The sequence below is a fragment of the Balaenoptera acutorostrata genome, chromosome 3, assembly GCF_949987535.1.
Source record: "Balaenoptera acutorostrata chromosome 3, mBalAcu1.1, whole genome shotgun sequence".
NCBI classification, from domain to species: Eukaryota; Metazoa; Chordata; class Mammalia; order Artiodactyla; family Balaenopteridae; genus Balaenoptera; species Balaenoptera acutorostrata.
Genome location: NC_080066.1, coordinates 59,636,222 through 59,659,754, shown reverse-complemented (window position 1 = coordinate 59,659,754; position 23,533 = coordinate 59,636,222). Strand labels below are relative to the sequence as shown.

Here is a 23,533-nt window from a genome sequence, read left to right as displayed (position 1 = left end):
ACAAATGCTAAAGGAACTTCTCTAAGTGGGAAACACAACAGAAGAAAACGACCTACGAAAACAAACCCCCCAAAGTTAAGAAAATGGTAATAGGAACATACATATTGATAATTACCTTAAACATGAATGGATTAAATGCTCCAACCAAAAGACACAGGTTTGCTGAATGGATACGAAAACAAGACCCATATATATGCTGTCTACAAGAGACCCACTTCAGACCTAGGGACACATACAGACTGAAAGTGAGGGGATGGAAAAAGATATTCCATGCAAATGGAAAGCAAAAGAAAGCTGGAGTAGCAATACTCATGTCAGATAAAATAGACTTTAAAATAAAGAATGTTATAAGAGACAAGGAAGGACACTACATAATGATCAAGGGCTCAATCCAAGAAGCAGATATAACAATTATAAATATATATGCACCCAACATAGGAGCACCTCAATACATAAGGCAACTGCTAACAGCTCTAAAAGAGGAAACTGACAGTAACACAGTCAAAGTGGGGGACTTTAACACCTCACTTACACCAATGGACAGATCATCCAAACAGAAAATGAATAAGGAAACACAAGCTTTAAATGACACAATAGACCAGATTTAATTGATATTTATAGTACATTCCATCCAAAAACAGCAGATTACACTTTCTTCTCAAGTGCACACGGAACATTCTCCAGGATAGATCACATCCTGGGTCACAAATCAAGCCTCAGTAAATTTAAGAAAATTGAAATCATATCAAGCACCTTTTCTGACCACAATGCTATGAGATTAGAAATCAATTACAGGGGAAAAAAACGTAAAACCCACAAACACATGGAGGCTAAACAATACGTTACTAAATAACCAAAATATCACTGAAGAAATCAAAGAGGAAATCAAAAAATACCTAGAGACAAATGACAATGAAAACACAACGATCCAAAATCTATGGGATGCAGCAAAAGCAGTTCTAAGAGGGAAGTTTATAGGTATACAAGCCTACTTCAAGAAACAAGAAAAATCTCAAATAAACAATCTAACGTTACACCTAAAGGAACTAGAGAAAGAAGAACAAACAAAACCCGAAGTAAGTAGAAGGAAAGAAATCATAAATATCAGAGCAGAAATAAATGAAATAGAAACAAAGAAAACAATAGCAAAGATCAATAAAACTAAAAGCTGGTTCTTTGAGAAGATAAACAAAATTGATAAGCCATTAGCCATCAAGCCATTAGACTCATCAAGAAAAAGAGGGAGAGGATTCAAATCAATAAAATTAGAAATGAAAAAGGAGAAGTTACAACAGACACCGCAGAAATACAAAGCATCCTAAGAGACTACTACAAGCAACTCTATGCCAATATAATGGACAAGCTGGAAGAAATGGACAAATTCTTAGAAAGGTATAACCTTCCAAGACTGAACCAGGAAGAAATAGAAAATATGAACAGACCAATCACAAGTAATGAAATTGAAACTGTGACTAAAAATCTTCCAACAAACAAAAGTCCAGGACCAGATGGCTTCACAGGTGAATTCTATCAAACATTTAGAGAAGAGCTAACACCCATCCTTCTCAGACGCTTCCAAAAAATTGCAGAGGAAGAAAACTCCCAAACTCATGCTATGAGGACACCATCACCCTGATACCAAAACCAGACAAAGATACTACAAAAAAAGAAAATTACAGACCAATATCACTGATGAATATAGATGCAAAAATCCTCAACAAAATACTAGCAAACAGAATCCAACAGCATATTAAAAGGATCATACACCATGATCAAGTGGGATTTATCCCAGGGATGCAAGGATTCCTCAATATATGCAAATCAATCAATGTGATACACCATACTAGCAAATTGAAGAATAAAAACCATATGATCATCTCAATAGATGCAGAAAAAGCTTTTGACAAAATTCAACACCCATTTATGATAAAAACTCTCCAGAAAGTGGGCATAGAGGGAACCTACCTCAACATAATAAAGGCCATATATGACAAACCCACAGCAAACATCATTCTCAATGGTGAAAAACTGAAAGCATTTCCTCTAAGATCAGGAACGAGACAAGGATGTCCACTCTCACCACTATTATTCAACATAGTTCTGGAAGTCCTAGCCACGGCAATCAGAGAAGAAAAAGAAATAAAAGGAATACAAATTGGAAAAGAAGAAGTAAAACTGTCACTGTTTGCGGATGACATGACACTATACATAGAGAATCCTAAAGATGCCACCAGAAAGCTACTAGAGCTAATCAATGAATTTGATAAAGTTGCAGGATACAAAATTAATGCACAGAAATCTCTTGCATTCCTATACACTAATGACGAAAAATCTGAAAGAGAAATTAAGGAAACACTCCCATTTACCATTGCAACAAAAAGAATAAAATACCTAGGAATAAACCTACCTAGGGAGACAAAAGACCTGTATGCAGAAAACTATAAGACACTGATGAAAGAAATTAAAGATGATACCAATAGATGGAGAGATATACCATGTTCTTGATTTGGAAGAGTCCATATTGTGAAAATGACTATACTACCCAAAGCAATCTTCAGATTCAATGCAATCCCTATCAAATTGCCAATGGCATTTTTTACAGAACTAGAACAAAAAATCTTAAAATTTGTATGGAGACACAAAAGACCCCGAATAGCCAAAGCAGTCTTGAGTCTAAAACACGGAGCTGGAAGAATAAGACTCCATGACTTCAGAATATACTACAAAGCTACAGAAATCAATACAGTATGGTACTGCAACAAAAACAGAAATATAGATCAATGGAACAGGATAGAAAGCCCAGAGATAAACCCACACACCTATGGTCAACTAATCTATGACAAAGGAGGCAAGGATATACAATGGAGAAAAGACAGTCTCTTCAATAAGTGGTGCTGGGAAAACTGGACAGCTACTTGTAAAACAATGAAATTAGAACACTCCCTAACACCATACACAAAAATAAACTCAAAATGTATTAGAGACCTAAACGTAAGACCCGGCACTATAAAACTCTTTGAGGAAAACATAGGAAGAACACTCTTTGACATAAATCACAGCAAGATCTTTTTTGATCCACTTCCTAGAGTAATGGAAATAAAAACAAAAATAAACAAATGGGACCTAATGAAACATAAAAGCTTTCGCACAGCAAAGGAAACCATAAACAAGACGGAAAGACAACCCTCAGAATGGGAGAAAATATTTGTAAAGGAATCTTCGGACAAAGGATTAATCTCCAAAATATATAAACAGCTCATGCAGCTCAATATTAAAAAAACAAACAACCCAATCCAAAAATGGGCAGAAGACCTAAATAGATATTTCTCCAAAGAAGACATACAGATGGCCAAGAAGCACATGAAAAGCTGCTCAACATCACTAATTGTTAGAGAAATGCAAATCAAAACTACAATGAGGTATCACCTCACACCAGTTAGAATAGGCATCATCAGAAAATCTACAAACAACAAATGCTGGAGAGGGTGTGGAGAAAAGGGAACCCTCTTTAGTGGGAATGTAAATTGATACAGCCACTATGGAGAACAGTATGGAGGTTCCTTATAAAACTAAAAATAGAATTACCATATGACCCAGGAATCCCACTACTGGGCATATACCCGGGGAAAACCATAATTCAAAAAGACACATGCACCCCAATGTTCACTGCAGCACTATTTACAATAGCCAGGTCATGGAAGCAACCTAAATGCCCATCGACAGACGAATGGATAAAGAAGAAGTGGTACATATATACAATGGAATATTACTCAGCCATAAAAAGGAACGAACTTGTAGAGACGTGGATGCATCTAGAGACTGTCATACAGAGTGAAGTAAGTCAAAGAGAAAAACAAATATCGTATATTAACGCATATATGTGGAACCTAGAAAATGGTACAGATGAACTGGTTTGCAGAGCAGAAATTGAGACACAGAAGTAGAGAACAAACGTATGGACACCAAGGGGTGAAAGTGGCGGCGGGTTGGGCGTGGTGGTGGGATGAATTGGGAGGTTGGGATTGATATGTATACACTGATGTGTATAAAATGGATGACTAATAAGAATAAATAAATAAATAAATAAACATAAAAAAGAATTCGGAGGGGGGAGGGATAGTTAGGGAGTTTGGGATTGACATGTACACGCTGCTATATTTAAAATGGATAACCAACAAGGACCTACTGTATAGCACAGGGAACTCTGCTCAATATTATGTAACAACTTAAATGGGAAAAGAATTTGAAAAAGAATAGATACATATATATGTATAACTGAATCACTTTGCTGTACACCTGAAACTAACATAACATTGTTAATCACCTATACTCCAATATAAAATAAAAAGTTTAAAAAGGAGGGGAAAGAGGGAGAGGGAATTCCCTGGCGGTCCAGTGGCTGGGAATCTGCGCTTCCACTGCTGGGGTTCCAGGTTCCATCCCAGGTCGGTCGGGGAACCCGCAACCCGCAAGATCCCGCAAGCCGCATGGCGCGGCTGAAAAAAAAAAAAAGTCCGGGGTTGGGGGACCGTTCAGAGGATCAGGGCTGGAGGGCAGAGGGGCTGCCATGCCCTGCTGTCTGGTCTTGAGCAACCCTCCGCGGTCTCCCGTTGAATATCTCCAGACCCGCACACGCTGAAGGTGAAGGGGTATGCTGCCTCCCGAGGCGAAATTTGTCTGAAACCGTCTCCTCCAGCCCCGAGTGTCGGAACCGCTGAGGGAGGAGCTCTGTTGCTGGCGTGGCGTCTTCACGCAGCGACCCAAGCCGCGATCCTGCGCCCACGTGAATCGCAGAAGCCATTTCCCGGGTCCCGACTTCCCGGCCCCCAGGTCGCAGTTCCCGGCCTCCACCCAGGCGGCGGGTCCTCAGTTCTTGAGGAAATCGAGGGTGAAGAAGTAGCCAATAGAAATACAGCTTGGAAGCTCTTTGGGCGGGGCACGGGTGCAACTGGCCAATCGGGGCTGCCTTCATCTCTTTAAAAATGCTGCGGCGCGCTACCGAGCACAGGTACTTCTCGCAGCCCGGCCGCTGTCCTCTGAGGGGACCTGAGCGGACCCCTGCGCGCCACCAAGGGCGATGACGTCAGCCAGAGGCAGCTGTCGCATCGCCCGCGCCATCGGGGCCGTGCTCCCCCTGAACTGGCTTGGAGACGCGTCGTTGGGGCAGCCCCCTAACAGTTCCGTGGGCAACGGATCTGAGAGCACTCGCCCGACCTGGGGTCCCTGCAGACCTGGACGGCCTGGAGTGGGTGGCGGAGGCCGGCGCGGCACTGGCGCTGCGCGCGCTGATCGCTGGCGCCTAGCTGGCCCTGTGCACTTTCGGGCTCGTGGGCAACGTTCTGGTGCTGGTCCTGGTGCGGTCCCAGCAACGGCGCCGCCGCTCGCTGCTCAACTGCTTCCTCCTCAACCGTGCAGCCACCGACCTGCAGTTCGTGCTGACACTGCCCTTCTGGGCCGTTGACATGGTGCGTGACTTCAGCTGGCCCTTCAGGAGTGCCATGTGCAAGGTGGTGCTCGCGGTGCTCAACATAGCCAGCAACTTCTTCCTCAGCGCCATCAGCGTGGCGCGCTACTGCGCCGTGGCGAGCGCGCTGCGCCCCAGCCGGCCCGGCACCCCATGGGCTGTCTGCGTGTGCTGCTTGCTCTGGGCCACTGCAGTCCTGGCCACCGCGCCCACCGCCCTGTTCTCCACAGTGGCCAGCGTCGGGGGCGAACGCTTGTGCCTGCTGCGCTCCCCCGACGGCGGTCCCGACTGGCTGGCCTTCTACCATCTGTAAAAGATCGCCGTGGCCTTTGTGCTGCGGCTGGCCACGCTGGGCACCTGATCACTGCTGCTCCTGCGTTTCCTGCGTCGGCGGCGGGCACGCTTGGCCGCCTGGGGTCCGGCTCCGACGACGCTCCCGGGTTACCCGCGCGCTGGCCTGCGTGCCGCTGGCCTTCGTGTTCTGCTGGCTGCCCAACCAAGCGCTTACGCTCTGGGGGGTGCTGGTCAAGCTGAACGTCGTGCCCTGGGACCGCGCCTACTTCCTGGCTCAGGCCTACCTCTTCCCCCTGTCCATCTGCCTGGCGCACTCCAACAACTGCCTCAATCCGATGCTCTACTGCCTGCTGCGCCGCGACTTCCGCCAGGGCCTGCGAGAGCTCTGCGGCCGGGCCAAGCGCCCCGTGGACCTCCGACCGTTCTCCGACTGCCCTGCCCCCGCTACCGCGCTCTCTGATTAGGCCTGAACCCGCAGAACCACACCTCTCAGTAAGGACCACCCGCCACTCCGTCGGTACCAAGAGTGATGCGGCAGATTATGCCACTTGGGTTTGGAGTGATGATGTCAAGGAGTAGTGGCTGACTTTAGGGCCCGTGTTCTGGGTTCCAATGGACAAGCAGGCCCTTTGGCCGGGGAGATTACTTAAGACTGGGAGTTCACCACTAACCTTCTGTGTGACCCAGGGTGAGTCCCTTCCTCCCTGGCCTCAGTTCCCTCATCCGTACAAGGAGAGGTAAGGATTAGATGAACCCTGGGGACTCTGCCACGTCTAGCCCTTTGAGCCTCCTGGCACAACCTCTGCAAACAGCGTGAGCTCCATTCATTGCCCTCTAAGGCACTTAATCTGACTCCTGCTTTATGTTCCCTTTTGTCATTATAAGGGAGCTGTGAGAGAGGGGTGTGGGCTGTTTTTGGAAACCTAGAGTGCAGGGACTTCAGGGATATCAGGTAGCCCTTGATGGCTCAAGATTTCTGAGCTTTCATCTGCAAGGCCTGTCTACTACTTGTCCTCCCTGGAGCCTGGGGGCTTGGCTGACCCCACCATCACTCATCCGGCAGTATGCTATGACTGAGCATGCTAGCTGTTGCATGAAAAGTGGCTACAAAGAGCAGCCAGAAGGCCTGGAGCTATGCAGCTTGTGTGTGTGTGTGGGGGGGGGGGGAGCAGTGGGGGAGAGCAGCAGTGACCTGAGTGGCTCACATAGGACAGAACTGGGACCTGTGGGAGAGAAGTCATGGGAAGCAGGTTTCCATCCCTCGTTAGGGCAGACCTTTCCCATTTTTGAGCACCTGAGCTTCATGATGTAGTGAGCTCCCTGTCCTTGGAGTTATTACAACAGAGACTGATGGAGACAGAATTGATGTATCAGATGGGGGTGTGTAGTTGCTAGACCATTTCGGCAATCCCTTTGAGCCTGGAGGCCTGTAACTGATATGGGGCAGGTGGGAGTGTTTGCATGATATAGGCCTTAACAGCTTCTTCTCCCTCTGCTCTCCAAATGCACCACTGAAGGTAAATCAAAAGGCAACCGAGGGGCTTCCCTGGTGGCGCAGTGGTTGAGAATCTGCCTGCCGATACAGGGGACACGGGTTCGAGCCCTGGTCTGGGAGGATCCCACATGCCGCGGAGCAACTAGGCCCGTGAGCCACAACTACTGAGCCTGCGCACCTGGAGCCTGTGCTCCGCAACAAGAGAGGCCGCGATAGTGAGAGGCCCGCGCACCGCGATGAAGAGTGGCCCCCGTTTGCCGCAATTGGAGAAAGCCCTAGCACAGAAACGAAGACCCAACACAGCCAAAAATAAATAAATAAATAAATAAAAATGAATATCTGCTTAAAAAAAAAAGGCAACTGATTTAAACCCCTTCTCTGGTGGACAGCACTTGATCCTCATATTGATGCAGAGCCACCATAAAGCATTCTCAGCACACATCAGTTGAGGAGATTAGGTCATCGGAGGTCAGAATTTGTATCTGCATCCTTGCAAATACTTGCTCAGAAATTTCATGCCTGATACTTCTGACAGAGGAAGACTTGATGCTTGAAGGTAGAGGAAAAAACCTATTCCCCACTGCCTGGTGTCCAAGTCAGGAGCCCACGAAGGACCTTGGGTCAACTCAAATGTCTGCAGATTTGTCATCCCAGAGCAGCTGGAAGAGGGGGTGAGGCCCTTGGTGGAATGAGAGTCCCTGTGCCTCATGGCGTGGGTGATACCATTGTTCCTCTAAAGTACCACAGGACAGAAGAATCGGTATTCCTTGGAGCACTTGTCCGCTTAAAAAGAAAATAATGTTTTGCAAAGTAAAGAACTGTAGTGATTCACTGATAGCTCCAAGCCTTGATTATTTTTCTCAGTGTCATTTTAAAAATGGGTCTCTTGCAGCTCATTTCTCCCTCATGTGCAGAGAAATGTGCTTTGTGGAAGCAACAGGAGGGATAAGGAGCCGCTACTGCAGTTCTCACCTGTCTTCCTGCAGCCCATTCCCTGTTGTCCACGGGACCAGCCATAAGAACTAAAAGGGTGGGACATGGGGTGCTCTCCCAAGAGAACATGAGACCTGTGTGGGAGCTGCAAGTGCTCTAAATAAGAAATAATAGCTTATTAAATAGAACCTGAGAGCAATGGTCATTTCTAAAATCATTCTGTTTAAAGAATATTGTAGAAAGTTATACTAATGACTCCATAAATACCATATAGTGGGCCCTAGGGTATGGGAGGCAAAGACATTCAACTTGGAGCCAGCCTGATCAGAAGCCCTTGCTCCGCCATGCTTTGTACCTTAAGCAAGTCACTCTGCCTGTCTGAGCCTCGGTTTCTTATCTATAAAATGAGTAGGTTGATAATTCCCTGTAATAATTTCCAGATAAATGATTAATGTTTTACCCCCTCTGTGTTCTTTTCTAATCACTCTTTACTTGCAAACTGTTTTTAGGGTCATTTCTCACCACAACACTGTTCATTTAACTCTTAGTTCTTGTGAACCGTTTTCCTTTATCAAGGTCAGGGTGAACTTTTACTGGCTCATGTCATAAAAGCATCATGTTGCCCAGAAGAGGACTATGGCTCCTGTGGAGGGTGGGATCAAATACCTGTATTGGTAGTCTCAAACCGTGGGTCCAGCTCTGAGCCAGCACTCTTGAGGCTTCCCTCGCAACTGCCTTGTGTGTGGAAATAGGACCCAGGTGTGCCCCAGAAAGACAGCCTCCAGTCAGGGGTGCATTCAGCATGGTCCTGACCCCAGCACTGAGGGGATAGTGAGGAGGAAGGCACGGGGGACGGGGCTCTCTGAGAAGACTGTCTGGAAAGGTGAGCTAGAAGAGTGCATCGTCACTAGATGTTAAGAGGGGTATGAGGGAAATACACATGCAGAAGTGCAGCATAAATGAGATTTCTGAGGGAAAGAACAAACACCAAAACTTGTTGAGCAAGAAGAGCCACGAGCTGGCATTTGTTGAGCGCTGGACAATGAGGCAGGCACAGTGCTTGTGTACGCTTGGTCCTCAGAAAGGATTTTGAGGTGTGTAGTATTATTCACATTGTAAGGAGGAAACGAAGGCTCAGAGAAGTTAGGGAATTGCCCAAGGTCACACAGCTTGTGAGGCGGCATAGCAAGCATTTCAAACTGCAGCTCCCCGATTCCAAAGCCCAAACTCTTAATCGCTTTTGGCTCATCTGCCAGATGCCAAGAAGGGGGGTAAAATGCTCAAAGAGGCCAAAGGACAACTTGTGTCCCAGGCATAGAGGCAACAAAGGTGCCTGCAAAAGAATAGGTGCTCTGAATGAGTGAATGGACCCTAGGTTGGCTGTGGTGTCAGGTGCTGCAGCGGACGGGAGAAGAGTGGGGAGTGACGGCCTGAATGAATCGCAAGGACATCTTATATTGTCATTAACCCAGCACAACCCAGCCTCCTCAGTGGCATGTAGGGGAGAGGCACGGGGGGATGCTCAGACTTCTGAAGCCCCTCCAAGTGGGCGGAGGTGTAGAGCCGTGTCCCCTGTGCCAGGAGGTGCGTGGGTGGCTGGCTTAAAGACATCTTCAGCTTGCAGAGATGACCCCCTGGTCCCTGGTAGCAGCCAGGCCCCAGTGCCTCAGCCTTGGCAAGCTTACTCTGCTGAATTCTTCCCTGAAGAGGACAGGACGCATCCCTGCACCCCTACCCTGAGTCACACAGCCCAGGAGTCCCTCCCGACCCTGGCCACCCTTCTCTTTTCCCTTCAGGACAGAGGGGCAGCTGAGCCTTCCTTTCTCTTCCAAGTCACCTCACTCCCAGGTCCTCCGTGGAGCATTTCAAGTGTTGGAACACCAGGCAGATGTTCTAGACCTTTCCTCAACCCCAGCCTGCTCTCTGTGAAAATTTTTGGGGCCCTCGTGTCCTACTTTGCACCCCTTCCTTGTGTGCCTCGAGTCTTTTCTCTGTTTTGGCTCTTAGCTTTCCACTCTGCTGGCATCCCTGCACTTCCTCTGCCCACCTTGGAGGACAAGGGCAGGCACACAGGTCTTCCTGGTCCCCTGTGCAATGCTCTGCCCATGAAGGATAGCAAACTGGATGCTGAGTATGTTTCCATTACTTCTTCAGTTATAAACTGTAAATATCTGTGTCTGAGTCTTGCTTGTATTGCTTATATGGTAGGCTCTCAATAAATGTTTGATGAATGAGTGAACACTGCTCTGTATGTCCTCACTCTCCTGTTTGCCTGTGTGTGATGCGGTCTTTCATCTCTTTCCCCCCTCCCTCAGGCTGAGCAGGGTCTTCCAAAGCCTCCCCGGGGCTCCAGAAGACTGCTCCTAAAATCCAGGCTTCTGTGAACTGGGCCAACTGGCCTGGGCCTTCTCTGGAACCCACCTTCATTCAGCCTATTACAGGTGGCATTATTCCCATTTCATGGAGGAGCAAACTGAGGCTCCAAGTAGAGAAGTGGCATATAGCCAACTGGCAACAGCTGATACCATCCTAGGCCCGCCATCCTGCCTGCCTCTAATATGAGTTGTCAGACTGGAGTTAATCAAGAGAGAAATGATGTGAGTGAATGTGGAGACAGCTCATGGCTCCCTACCTTCCACAGTTGTTTTAATTTAATAGGAGCTCAGAGGGTAAATGTTCCAGAGGCCCTTGCAGATGTGGGGGTTGCAAGAGGAGGGTGGCCTTGGGCTAAAGCAGAGACATCAAGACACTGTTTGATGTCTGGAGTCTGACCATTATACCTCCTGGGGAAAAATGGGAGAGGCTGGATGGGGAAAGTCAGATTCTAGCAGCTGGAGGACAGGAGGGGAGGGGAGAAGCTAGAGACTGCAAATGTAGACAGCTGTTTCAAAGTGGCCCGTGATGGAGGCGAGAGGGTGAGAGATCACAAAGGGCTGTGAGGGAAGGTGGTGGCCCTTTAGATGCTGGTGGGAAGGAGCAGAACGGTGGAGGTTGAACGTTGAGGAGAGAGGGGGTGATGGAGGAGTGACAGCTTGTGGGGATGAGAGGACCCAGAGTCCCTCTGGGTTGGGGGTCAGTTATAGACAGCATGACCCTCAGGGTGACAACCATATTTGAAAGCAGATGTTGCTATGAATTGAGTTGTGTCCTCCCAAAAGGTACACTGAAATCCAACCCCAGGTACCTGTGAATATAACCTTATTTGAAAATAGGGTCCTTGCGGATGTAATCAAGTTAAGATGAAGTCATAATGGATTAGGCTTGGCCCTAAATCCAATGACTGGTGTCCTTATAAGAAGGTCACATGAAGACAGACACACAGACAGGAGAGTGGTGTATGAAGATGAAAACAGAGACTGGAGTGATGCATCTACAAGCCAAGGATTGCCAGCAACCCACCGGAAGCTAGAAGTGGCAAGGAAGGATTCTTCCCTAAAGCCTTCCAAAGGAGCATGGCCCTGCTGACACCTTGATCTCAGACTTCTAGCCTCCAGAGAACTGTGAGAGAATAAATTTCTGTTAAGCCACCCCATTTGTGCTAATTTGTTATGGCAGCCCTAGGGAACTAATGCAGACATCCTATGGGCTGAGCTTCCCTGTGGAGGAGGTTTGGGGAGGGGTGCTCACCTCGGGCTAAAGTCTGTAGCTCCCACTCATTCCTTCCAGCCTCCCTGGTGACCAGCAGCCTGGGGAGGTTAGAAACATGGACTCACCCCACATGGTCTAACATGGAGCTGCAATAGAGGGTTTGGGCTCAGGGAGGCTGGCATTGAGTGGGGGAGGATAGGCAGCACAAAGGCAAAGGGGGAGTGCTTACAGTAGAGGTAGTGGCCTTGGAGGAAAAAGCACAGGCCCTGAGACGCTTCTGGGCTGTGTGACCCTTGAGCAGATCATCTGACCTCCCTGGACCTCAACCGCCCCCACTTGTAGTTGAGACCACGCTCTCTGCAGCATTGGCACTGGGCCTCCCAAATAGTACAGTCCCAATACGTGATAGCACTCGTTACCGTATGTTTTCATTCTAGCCATGGGGATCAATTTCACATTCAGCAAACATTTCTTGAAGGCTGACTGTGTGTCAGGCCCTGTGCTGGCTCCGGGGACAAGGACACACACACATGCACACCACACACACACACAAGCAATTTATGGCCAGAGATTGTCAGCCTGGATTTTAAAAATAACCCCATAATCCTGCTTTATGCTCTTTACACAGACACACCTAAACGTAAGGGCAGAAACAGACTGAAAGTAAAAAGGATGGAAAATGGCACACCTAGCAAATACGAATCCAAGCAAATACAAATGGTGGTACTATTCCATTGGTATAGCACTGTTAACATCCATAACAATGCTGAAGGCATTAAAGCATTAATGGGGTCTGAAGGCATAAAAGCATTATTAGGGATAAAGAAGATCATTATATAATGATATAAAATAACAATTCTCCAGTAAGATATTTGGAAAAGTTTAGCTTATATTCATATAACAACAACTGGTAGAATTGCAAGGGAGAAATGGATAAATCCATGATCATGGTGGCAGATTTTTAACATACCTCTCTCAGTAACTGAGAGCTCGACAGGTTAAAAACAATTAGGGTATAGAAAATTTCAACAACACAATTAACAAGCTTGATCAAATGGATAAGTATAAAACCCTGCACCCAACAGTTAGAGAATATACATTCTTTCCGGTGTTCATGAAATACTTTAAAAAAATTAACCACGAACTAGCCATAGAACAACTTTCAACAAAAACTAATAAATCCCTACTATACAGACATACAGTTTCCAATCACAGTGCATTGAAGTTGGAAATCAATAACAACAAAATTAAGAAAACAAAATCCTATGTTTGAGAAAAAGCTTCTAAATAATGCAAAAACTAAATCATAATGGAAATTAGAAAACATTCGAAACTGAGTAATGAAAATATGAAGAGCTAACATTTATTGAGTGTTTGCTGAGTCAGGCCTGTTCCAAATGCCTTGTTGTTTATAGATCCCCATTTCCTAGGTGAGAAAAATGAGGCATGGAGTAGGTGAATAAATTGTGCAAGGTTCCACTGTAGCTAACTGGCAGAGCTGAGATTCAAAGCTGGTCTGGAGTTCAAGTTCATAACTACATATCAAAACCCTGATGTATTCTTAGCTGATGTGTTCTTAGCTGGCGTGACTGTGTGGCCTTCTTAGAAAGGAAGCATAGGCCTTCCCTACACCCAGGACATGGCAATCAGCTCCCAGCATCCCACTGTCCCAGGCTGTCATTCCAGCGTCAGCAACCTCATGTGCCCCCCACCCAGGAACCCCTCCCAGCCCCAACTTTCCCTGTCGAAATCCCAGCCTACATCAAGGCCCAGCTCAAAGGACCCTTTTTTATAGCCTTAAACTGGAAAGCTGACCTTGCCACTTCTCTGCTTCAAACCCTTCTCTGGGTCCCTGCTGCCTGGCAGTGCTCCCCGAGACTTCTCCACTGAAGTACTCTGAAAGGCTCTGCATTCAGCTGTGAGTGAAGTGTTCCTTAAAACCTTGAGTTTTATCTTCAAAATTCATCCAGTTTGCAGTCTGCTTCATACTATATCCATGTTTATTACACAATAAAAAAAATGTCCCCATCCTCAAGTGACTGATGCTCCAAATACACCCTGTGTAGCACCACGGAGAACCCCAGGATGAGAAGCAGGAACTTACAAGGTGAAGCCCAGAATCCTGTGCCTGCACCATGGGCTCCTTCTCCAGCCTTCTCTGGACCCTGGACCCCGCGCAAATCCACGCACGCCGTCCCCTCTACCTGGGGTGCCAGGCCTGCTAGATGGGGCACTGGCCTGTGTCCCACATTCCCTGCTTATTTTGTGCCGTGCTGCTCTGCCGGCCTGGCTGCTGCCCCCCGGCCTTTCAGCATCCTGAATCTGAATCCCCTTTCCTGCCCCTGCCCTCCCCACCTCTTAAAGCATTTTCAGCTATCTCTTTTAAAGCACTCAGGGACCACAAACAGTGGCTTGGGCCTGACTGAAAGAACGTTTCCGGCGCCCCAGTTATGGCAGGTTTGCACTGATAAAGTCATGCCCTCCAGCCACCGTTTGTTTGGGCTCCCCCCACTTCCTGGGGATCCTCAGGGCACCTGCCACAGGGCACCCTGGGTTCAGTCCCTATGAGTACAACCCCCTCCCTGGGCTGAGCAGGTGGTCCTCCAAGCCAGGGACCTTGCTTCACCAATATGTTTGTCTCACCCTCACGATAGCCTCTGGGCTGATGTGGGTGCTGGAAGATTCCTTGCTGAAATGGAAATGTGTGTGGCCCTGACTCTTGACCCTTCCACTTAAAGTTTCTCTGCTCTTAGCTCGCTGATTAAAATGTCAAGTGAACAGGAATCTGTAAACCCACTTTCACTTCCCCGAGGGTGAAATGCCCTTCTGTTGTAGTTAGGTTGAATAATCACCTCCTAATTGACACACTTAATGAATGGACAAAGGAAGGGTGTGGGGGGCAGGACAGGGGAGGGGGCGTGGGGTGGGAAGGGTCATTCCTGAAGGAATCCGATTGTCACCTTGGATTATTGTAGAGGAAGATGGCAATATGGGGACAGAAAGATACCATTAATTTGGTCAGCAAGACACAGACTTATAAACCAAGGAATGTGTAAGCTAGAAGCACCCTCCTCAGAGGTCCTAGCCAAGCCCCTGTTTTAGAGATGAGGAAACTGAGGTCCAGGAAGAGGAGGGCACTGTCCAAGGTAACACAGGGAGCCCATGTCACAGCCTGGATTTCTCAGTTTGACAAGGTCCCAGGAGGAAAGCAGGCCACCCAGCAACCATTTGCCTGGGACTGGTTTCCAAGCAGCTGGGACTTTCTGTGTTAAGACTGGGCAAACCTGGATGGTGATCACCCTAACCCCTGTGGGTCATGGTTTCTCTCTCTTCCCTGTCTACATGTCTCCAAGAGAGGTTCTAGGACAAATATGCAAAAAGCAAAGCTATCTGATGCAGCCAGTCACTTGGACCCATCAGGACCAATGGCTTAGCCTGGGAGCGGGGTGGGCATGGGGGGCCTAAAGTGGCTGGGACTCTAACGCCGCCCAGGTCCTGCTTGCTCTGAGCACTTCGCCCGAGCCTCCAGCTTGGCCAGTCTTTGACTTCTTTGCTCTATTGTACGAAGGACAATTTAAAAGCTCTCTTGGAGCTGTTTAACTTTGATCTCTATAAACATTTCTTTTGGTATATGCCAGAATCCACATGGCATGTATTTTGAGAGACTGTTTAGCAATGTGCTGGCATGTCTTTCTGTTGCTTTGTAGTTTGGGTGAGGGTCCGGACAGCTCTGTCCCTAACTTTCCGTGTGACCTTGAGCAAATCTACGTATCTTTCTGAGCCTTGATTTCCCCATTTGTGGGAAATTCCTATCTGACTTGCTCTGAAATTTGACTAGAAATTGCCTATCATATAGTAAGCACTCAATAAAAGGTTGCTGTTGTTACCTCCGGTCCCTGATGGCTCTGGGTCCAGTCTATCCCTTCCTCCAAGGTTTGGGGGAGTCAGCTAGGGGTCAGTGAAGACACCGGGATTCTCTGTGGATGAAAATTTAAGATTTCTCTCTCTTGGCCCCTGCCAGTCCAGAACTCAAATCTGCTGTTAAATATTTAACAGTTTCCACACAGAGGCTTTTCACCAGAGCATCTTTTCTCCTTAAATTATCAGAACAGAGTTGAAGTTTTGAAAGGTGCTCATGTTTTCCATATAGAGAGCTACAATTATATAACAAGGGAGGGATTTGGATGTGGCTGGGTGGAGGTGGAGTGGATGAAAGGGCTGGGGGCTGGTAGAAAGGGCACTGGCCTGGGCATCAGGAGACCTAGGACTCTGTCCCAAGTCTGCTCCTCATTTGCTTTTTGGCAAAAGCAAGGCCCTTTTCCCTCTGGGCCTCTCTGGTTCCCTATCCATGAGATACGCAGGTTAGAGTCAGGGATCTCCAAGGCTCTGTCTTGTGTGCTAGCTACACAGTAGGCATTAATAAATGTGGCATTTAATGAGTGTTTGTTTAATGAATTAACATATGGGGGAGGGTACGGACACCGGATGAGGACTTTGACCCATGCCATTCTCTTCTGGGAGAAGGGCCTGGCCCCAGCGTGGTATTCACTGGTCTGCTGGTTAGCCCCCAGCAGCACAGTCCTGAGGAAAACAAGAAGGGTTGAGGGCCAGGATGTCTGTCTCCCTTCCTGGGGTCGCAACACTGACTTCTTCCTTCCAGTGCAGCAAATTTCTCTCCCAATTCAGCTCCTACCTGGAAGTAGCCAAAAGACCCAGCTCCATATACCATTCATGTGTGGAATCTAAAATATGACACAAATGAACTTATCTACAAGACAGAAACAGACTCACAGACATAGAGAAGAGACTTGTGGCTGCCAAGGGGGAAAGGCAGTGGGAGAGTGAAGGATTGGGAGTTTGGAATTAGCATATGCAAACTATTATATATAGAATGGATAAACAAGGTCCTCCTGTATAGCACAGGGAACTATATTCAGTATCCTGTGATAAGCCATAATGGGGAAGAATATGAAAAAGAATATATATATGTATAACTAAATCACTTTGCTGTACAGCAGAAATTAACACGACACTGTAAATCAACTATACTCCAATAAAATAAAATTTAAAAAAAAAAGGAAAAGTGCATTTGCATGAGGGGGGCTCTGAATTCTAGTCCTAGATCTGCTCAGTCCAACCTTCTGGGGAAAATGTGGGCAGTCTCCATCCCTTCTACAGACCAGGGACATTTTTTCCTTCAGACACAGTGCCAAGGGCTTGCAAGAATGCATTAAAAAAAAGAAACTTATGAATGAATGCATGAGTACGTAAATGTCTAAAGGCATAACACTACATCAATTCAACTCAGATAGGACTTTTGATAAACTTTTGTATTAAAGTATAACGTTAATATTTTAAAAAGCACAAATGTCGTAAATGTTTAACTCAAATTTTCACAAAGTGAACACACTCAGGTAAACAGCACCCAAATCAAGAAAGAGACCATGACCAACATCCCTGGAGGCCCTCTCACACCCTCTTCCATTACTACTTTCCCAAAATGTAACCACTCTTCTGTCTTCTGTCTCAGCTGCTTTTTGTATTTTATCCAGCTTTCCTAGTAGATCTTGACAGGATAGTTGGTCTGCTGCAAGCTAGTACAACATAGCCAGAAGCAGAAATCCTTGCCTTCCTCAACTCATACAGCTTTCTAAAATGTTAGTATGTTTGATATGGTGTTTGGGTGGGGACTCCAATAATAGGTGTACCGAGGGCTTCGGATATTTTTTATTGTGGTAAAATATAATATTTATCACCATTTGTAAGTATACAATTCAGTGGCAATAAATATATTCACAGTGTTGTATAACTATTACAACTGTCTATACCTGAAACTTTTTCATCATCCCCAACCAAAACTCCATACTCATTTCACAATACCTCTCCCTTCCTTGCCTTTCCCAGCCCCTGGTAACCTCTATTCTACTTTCTGTCTCTATGAATTTGACTATTCTAGGTACCTCATGTAAGTGGAACAATATTTACAGTGTTGCTTCTGTGTTTGGCTTATTTCACTTAGCATAATTTTTTAAGGTCCATCTATGTTGTAGCATACGTCAAAATTTTATTCCTTTTTATGACTGAATGCTATTCCACTGTATGCATATACTATATTTTGTTTATCCACTGATCTGTTGCTAGGCAATTAAGTTGTTTCCATCTTTTGGCTATTATGAATAACGCTGCTATGAACATTGGTGTACAAATATCTGTTCAAGTCTGAGATTTTAAAATGGCCCTATGGGGACTTATTTCCTACTTTGTAAATGAGCACTTGCGCGACCCAGCTCTAAGACTCCATGCAATGAACTGGCTCCCAAATGGACTAAGAGGGCTGGGGGGTCAAAGGTACATACATGCCAGTGACTTGCCCCTCCCCAGGAACGTAGAGGCTTCTCGTGTGCCCACTGTGTGTGGCAAGACTGGACAACGGGGGCTTCCCTGGTGGCGCAGTGGTTAAGAATCCGCCTGCCAATGCAGGGCACGCGGGTTCAATCCCTGGTCCGGGAAGATCCCACATGCCGCGGAGCAACTAAGCCCGTGCGCCACATACTACTGAAGCCCCCTGTGGGCCTAGAGCCCATGCTCCGCCACTGCAGTGAGAAGCCCATGCACTGCAACTAGAGAAAGCCCGTGCGCAGCAACGAAGACCCAACGCAGCCAAAAATAAAATAAATTAATTAAAAAAACCCCTCTCTTTCCTTTCTTCTACAAAACTTGATGGTACTTTCAAAAAAAAAATAAAAGAAGACTGGACAACGGCATGGCTGGAGCAGCCCCTCCGTCCACGGCTGCAGTCCTAGGGAGACAGAGGACAGTCTCCGGGTAAGAAGGGTTCAGATTGAGCCTGGCATCCTGGTCTGACCCACCAGATCAGGTGCTAATTCCCTGAGGACTGGGGGTCTCAGGGTCGGGGGTTCTGGCCCAGGAAGGGATGTCTTTGGTAGAGAGGCATGGGGCCTCTGCTCTCACCCTTGGTGGCAGGAGCCTCTCCCCATCATGTTTGAGATGGAAGGAGGGCAGGGAGGCCTGTCTCCACCACTGAACCAATCCTGGAAGGCTCAGGGACTGACTGAGTCAGTCTACTGCAGAGGTGAAGACTGGCAGCCTGCAGGTTACAAGTGACCCACGGGTGGGTTTTGTTCAGCCAGCACGTTTTGGCATTTAAAAAAAGTTAGTTGTCAACATTTGAAAATCAGGAATTTTTGCTTAAAATCCAGATTTCTGGTTCCTTTTTAAATAGTCAGAAGAGCTGGTGGTCCTGGGCCTGCATGCCCGGCAGTGGCTGCCCGTTTAGATCAGACCTCTGCTCTCACAGGCAGCCCTGGCCCCTTCACTCATCTGCCTAGCCCTGTAACACCAGAGCCCTTTCGACTATACTTTAATTCCTTTTCAACCAACCAAGAAATGCTTCATAAACCCCAGGAAATGAAAGGTCAGATTTAAGAATTTGTTAGCTGACTGGTGCATAATGACCAAAGCATGGGTGCTGGAGCCAGACTGCCTTATCCAAGTTCCAGCTCTAGGATTCGTTGCGTTGTACCCAACAGGCCTGCAAGTCTTGTAATTGCCCAGCTGCAAGACCAAAGAAAAAGTCCGTAGACAGTAACAGAGACATCAACAATATGGAATCTTACACATCTGAAGCAAAAGGTCCTGGAGCAACACCCCACAGTGTATGGCAGATAGGACATGGCAGGCATCTTCATTACTCGTGGGGAGAAGGAAGCTACCATATATAGGGGGAGGGGGGACTGACAATAGGTTGGGGCTCATCAGTTACCAGGGGAACCAGAAGCTGGGGCAGGGGGCAAGCACCTAGGTAGTTCCTGATTAAGCCCTATGATTAAGGGGATTGGATAGTCCTGTGAGTAAGCAGGGACTGGTCAAGCAGGGGATGTACGGAGAGCAAGAGAACAACCATCTTGAGCAGCCTTACCATACAGATTCATTAGCTGTGTGTCTTGAGCAAATTACTTTACTACTCCATGTCTCAGTTTCCTTATCCTTATGATGATAATAACAACAACACTTTCTTCCTAGGATTGTTATGAGGCTGAAATGAATTAACACATATACAGTACAGTACTTTGGAAAGTGCCTGGGTCATGGAGAAGGAGAAGGGGTACGAGAAGAAGTGGTTATGGCATTGGAGGCCTTGAAGGTGCCCCAGCACCAGCTTGACAGGGGTGTGTCAAGCCCAGCCCTGTTACTTGTTAGCTGTATAGTCTTGGACAAGTCATTTAATCCAGCCGAAGGTCCTTTGAGAACATGGAGGCACTTCGCAGAGTGGAGACTCCACAATTGGCAGCTATTAGTTTTAAGTGCTTGCTGAATGCTCTTGGCTTGCTTCCACACGAGCCCTGCTGCCCACCACTTTCAGGGCTGGGGAATGGACATTGACCTGGAAGACTGGGAGATTGAGCTGAAAAGAACAAAGAGGCTATGCTGGGTACAAAGGCACCATTGTGAGCATGTGGTCTCACAATTTCCTTTCTGTCCTTTCCACCTGCAGGGATGCCATTTAGGAGGGCATGGGAGCCCGTCCAGAGTTTACCAGCTGGTCTCAGGGAAGGTCAAAGAAGCACACGACGCCAGAGGAGAGACAGCCCTGCAAGGTCCTTGTGTGTCAGTCTCCTTGTTATGTAGGTGAAGAATCTGGGGCCCAGAGTGGGAAAGAGCGTCTGACATCACTTTTGCTCTGACATCACAGAGCAAATCAAGGGTGGGAACCAGAGCCTCACACAGGGGACAGCAGGAAGTCCCACTGCTCCAGGTCTTCTATTCACAGGGGCATTTGAGACATTGTTCAGACATTTGACCCTTTTTCCAAATGAAGTTGGATATTCTGTCATTAAACACACTGAGAAGATGGCAAAAGTAAACATATATCTTGCAACTTAAATATTGAGAAGTGCACTTGGCATCCTGGAAGCTGGAAAGTCCATGGCTTTGCTCTTTCTAGCCCAGTGGGGTTGGAGCATCTAGTACAGGTAGGGGTGGGTAATCGAAGCCAGAGAGGTAAGTTGATCTTGATCAGGCAAGACCAGACAGGCTTCATTAAGGAGTTTGTACTTTGGGCTTCATCCTGAGGCAGTGGATGACCTTGGAGAGATTTAAGGGAAATAACAGAAAGATCGTGCTGGCTGCAAAGATCTCCCCAGACCACTGAGGAGTGTGGTTTAGCTTCAGCTGGTACCCAGAGGGAGGAGGGAAGGAGACGGGAGTACCAGGGTCTTCATAGTGCTCATCTCAGCCATCTCCATGGTGACACTGGAAGATGGTACAGTTCCTTTCAAGGAAATTTCCTTATTAAAATTTCAAGTGTTTTTGCGTTTCAGGCTGGCCTAGACCCTGGCTTCACCCCCTTCTCTCTGAACACAAACAGGCAAACTGAGAAGTTGAGGGAGTAGAGAAGGAAATGCTGAGTTGAGATGGTATGAGGCAGACAGGCCCCAGCAGTGCCACCAGCCTGTGCAACCTTGGCCACCCATCCTCCATCCTCCACCTCTAGGCTTCCCCAGGCCCAACATCTAGTGGAAATCAAGTTGTGCCTCTTCCAAATAAGAAAAGCTTTTCTTCTTACACTCACTCAGTGAAACTCAAGGGAAGCGACCAGCACTTCTGTCCAGGGGTCTATGTGGTCATGAATTCATGAGCTCCTTAGAGACCTCCTTAAGCCGTCCCTTTTCTTAGCCTTCCCTCTCTCACTCTCATCCCTTCTCTCCCCACCTCCCCATATCTTGTAGATGAAGAAACAGAGGCCCGCATTATGGAGGTGACTCACATAAAGGTTAAAATTCCAAAGGAACTTCCTCAAAAAATTACACATAGAATTACCATATGATCCAGCAATTCCATTTCTGGATATACACCCAAAAGAATTGAAAGCAGGTAATCGAACAGATATTTGTACACCAACACTCAGAGCAGAATTATTCACAATAATCAAAAGGTGGAAGCAACCCAAATGCCCATCAACTGATGAATGGATAAACAAAATGTGGTATATTCATGAGATGGAATATTTATTCAGCCTTAACAAGAAAGGATATTCTGAGGTATGCTACAACATGGATGAACTTTGAAAACATTATGGTAAGTGGAATAAGCTAGACACAAAAAGATAAAATATTATATGATTCCACTTACATGAGGCACCTAGAGTAGTCAAATTTATGGAGACAAAAAATAGAATGGCAGTTGCCAGGGACTGAGGGGAGAATAGGAAGTTGGTTAATGGGTACAGAGTTTCAATCTGGGAAGATGAAATAGTTCTGGAGTTGGATGGTGGTGATGGTTGCACAACAATGTGAATGTACTAATGCCACTGAACTGTACACTTAAAAATGGTTAAAGTAGTAAATTTTATGTTATGTTTATTTTACCATAATTAAAAAAAAGAAACACATACACAATACAGAATGGTATCCAATCCAGGATCACCTATTGCATCTGATTATTATGGCCACTGTATCTCTTTTAATCTAGCAAAAGTCATTTTTTAAAAATTCAATACTTACTTGTTGAAGTATTGTCCTGCAGAATTTCCCACTTTCTGATTTTGTGCTATTGCTTCCTTGTGCTGTCATTTGTCTGGTTCCTCTCTTTATTTCCTGTAAACTGGAATTAATGCATAATGGTTGATAGATCCACATAAAGTATTTTTTGGCTAGAATAAATAATGACCATTGATCTTGTGTACTTCAGATTATATCACCATTGAAGACACACAATCTTACTGAAGATTAGTAAACCACTAGCAAAACTCAGATTAATTTCTCAGTTAGGGTGGTGACACCTTGATTCCTCCATTGTACAGTTACTCTTGAATCTAGGAAGTAACCCGTGTAGTGTTGCTCTGAACCTGTGTGACCCTTAACAACTATTAACATAACGGTTTAACCTCGAAGGATAATCCTCGTTTACAAGGGTTTGCTGATTTATGCTTTTTCTAATCCTACATTTCCTCCCCCACCCTATAAAGTAGAGCACTCCCTCATCAACTGGGACTATTTGGTTACTACTAGAAAAGCAGAATAAATCTTTAATTTTTTTCGTTCTAGTGGGGAGAGGTTTGAAATAATGGTCCCTTCCCACACAGAGGTGTTATCATACTGTAGGATAAATGTCTTTACCTTTTAGTTCTGTGTGAGCAAACGCCACAATTAATTCAATTAATTTCTGAGATTGCGTTAGCTTTTCAATAATCTTCTACTTTGTGAACGATGGGGCATGGCTTCGTTGAACCACCGTCGTGCCGTAGAAAAATGCCAGATACCTCAAAGCCACACGGGGGCCCCCGAGAGGCCAGCCAGCTCTACACATGTGCCTTGGATTCTGATCTTCTTTAGAAGGTACGCAGGACGTTCCTCCAGATCCAGCTGTTGTGTCCGGCCACGCAGGTGTCGAGAACATTCTTGGTCCCCGGAGCGGCAGGGGGTGAGCGCTCTCTCAACGGGGATCTCGGGGATAAACAGGAGGCACCCCACGCTCACTTCCGTCCTCTCTCAGCGGGAGTTCAGGGGCGCCTGCATCAGCCCGCTTTACCGCTGACCACTAGAGGGCCATTTAAACATTTATTAAACAGTAAAAGTTTGTGTGCACAGAATCAGAAATGAAACACAATTTTGAGAGTAGTAAAAAGCTTTACCAAAAAAAATTATGGGGAAAAAAATTTAAATACAAAATATGTCTTGGAACAAGTTAAAACAATCTTATTACTTTGAAAAGATTTAGAAAAAGAGCATTCCTCAGCT

At 46.4% G+C, this 23,533-nt stretch overlaps 1 protein-coding gene across 1 annotated transcript; it reads left to right on the top strand.

Moving 5' to 3' along the window:
• The first annotated feature begins 5,077 nt into the window (after positions 1-5,077).
• On the top strand, positions 5,078-8,149 carry LOC130707554 (relaxin-3 receptor 1-like). The gene is made up of 4 exons (XM_057542672.1): positions 5,078-5,182; positions 5,304-5,465; positions 5,533-6,495; positions 7,276-8,149. The coding sequence occupies exons 1-3, from the start codon at positions 5,078-5,080 to the stop codon at positions 6,220-6,222; spliced, it is 957 nt and encodes a 318-aa protein (XP_057398655.1). The 3' UTR covers positions 6,223-6,495; positions 7,276-8,149.
• Positions 8,150-23,533: the final 15,384 nt, after the last annotated feature.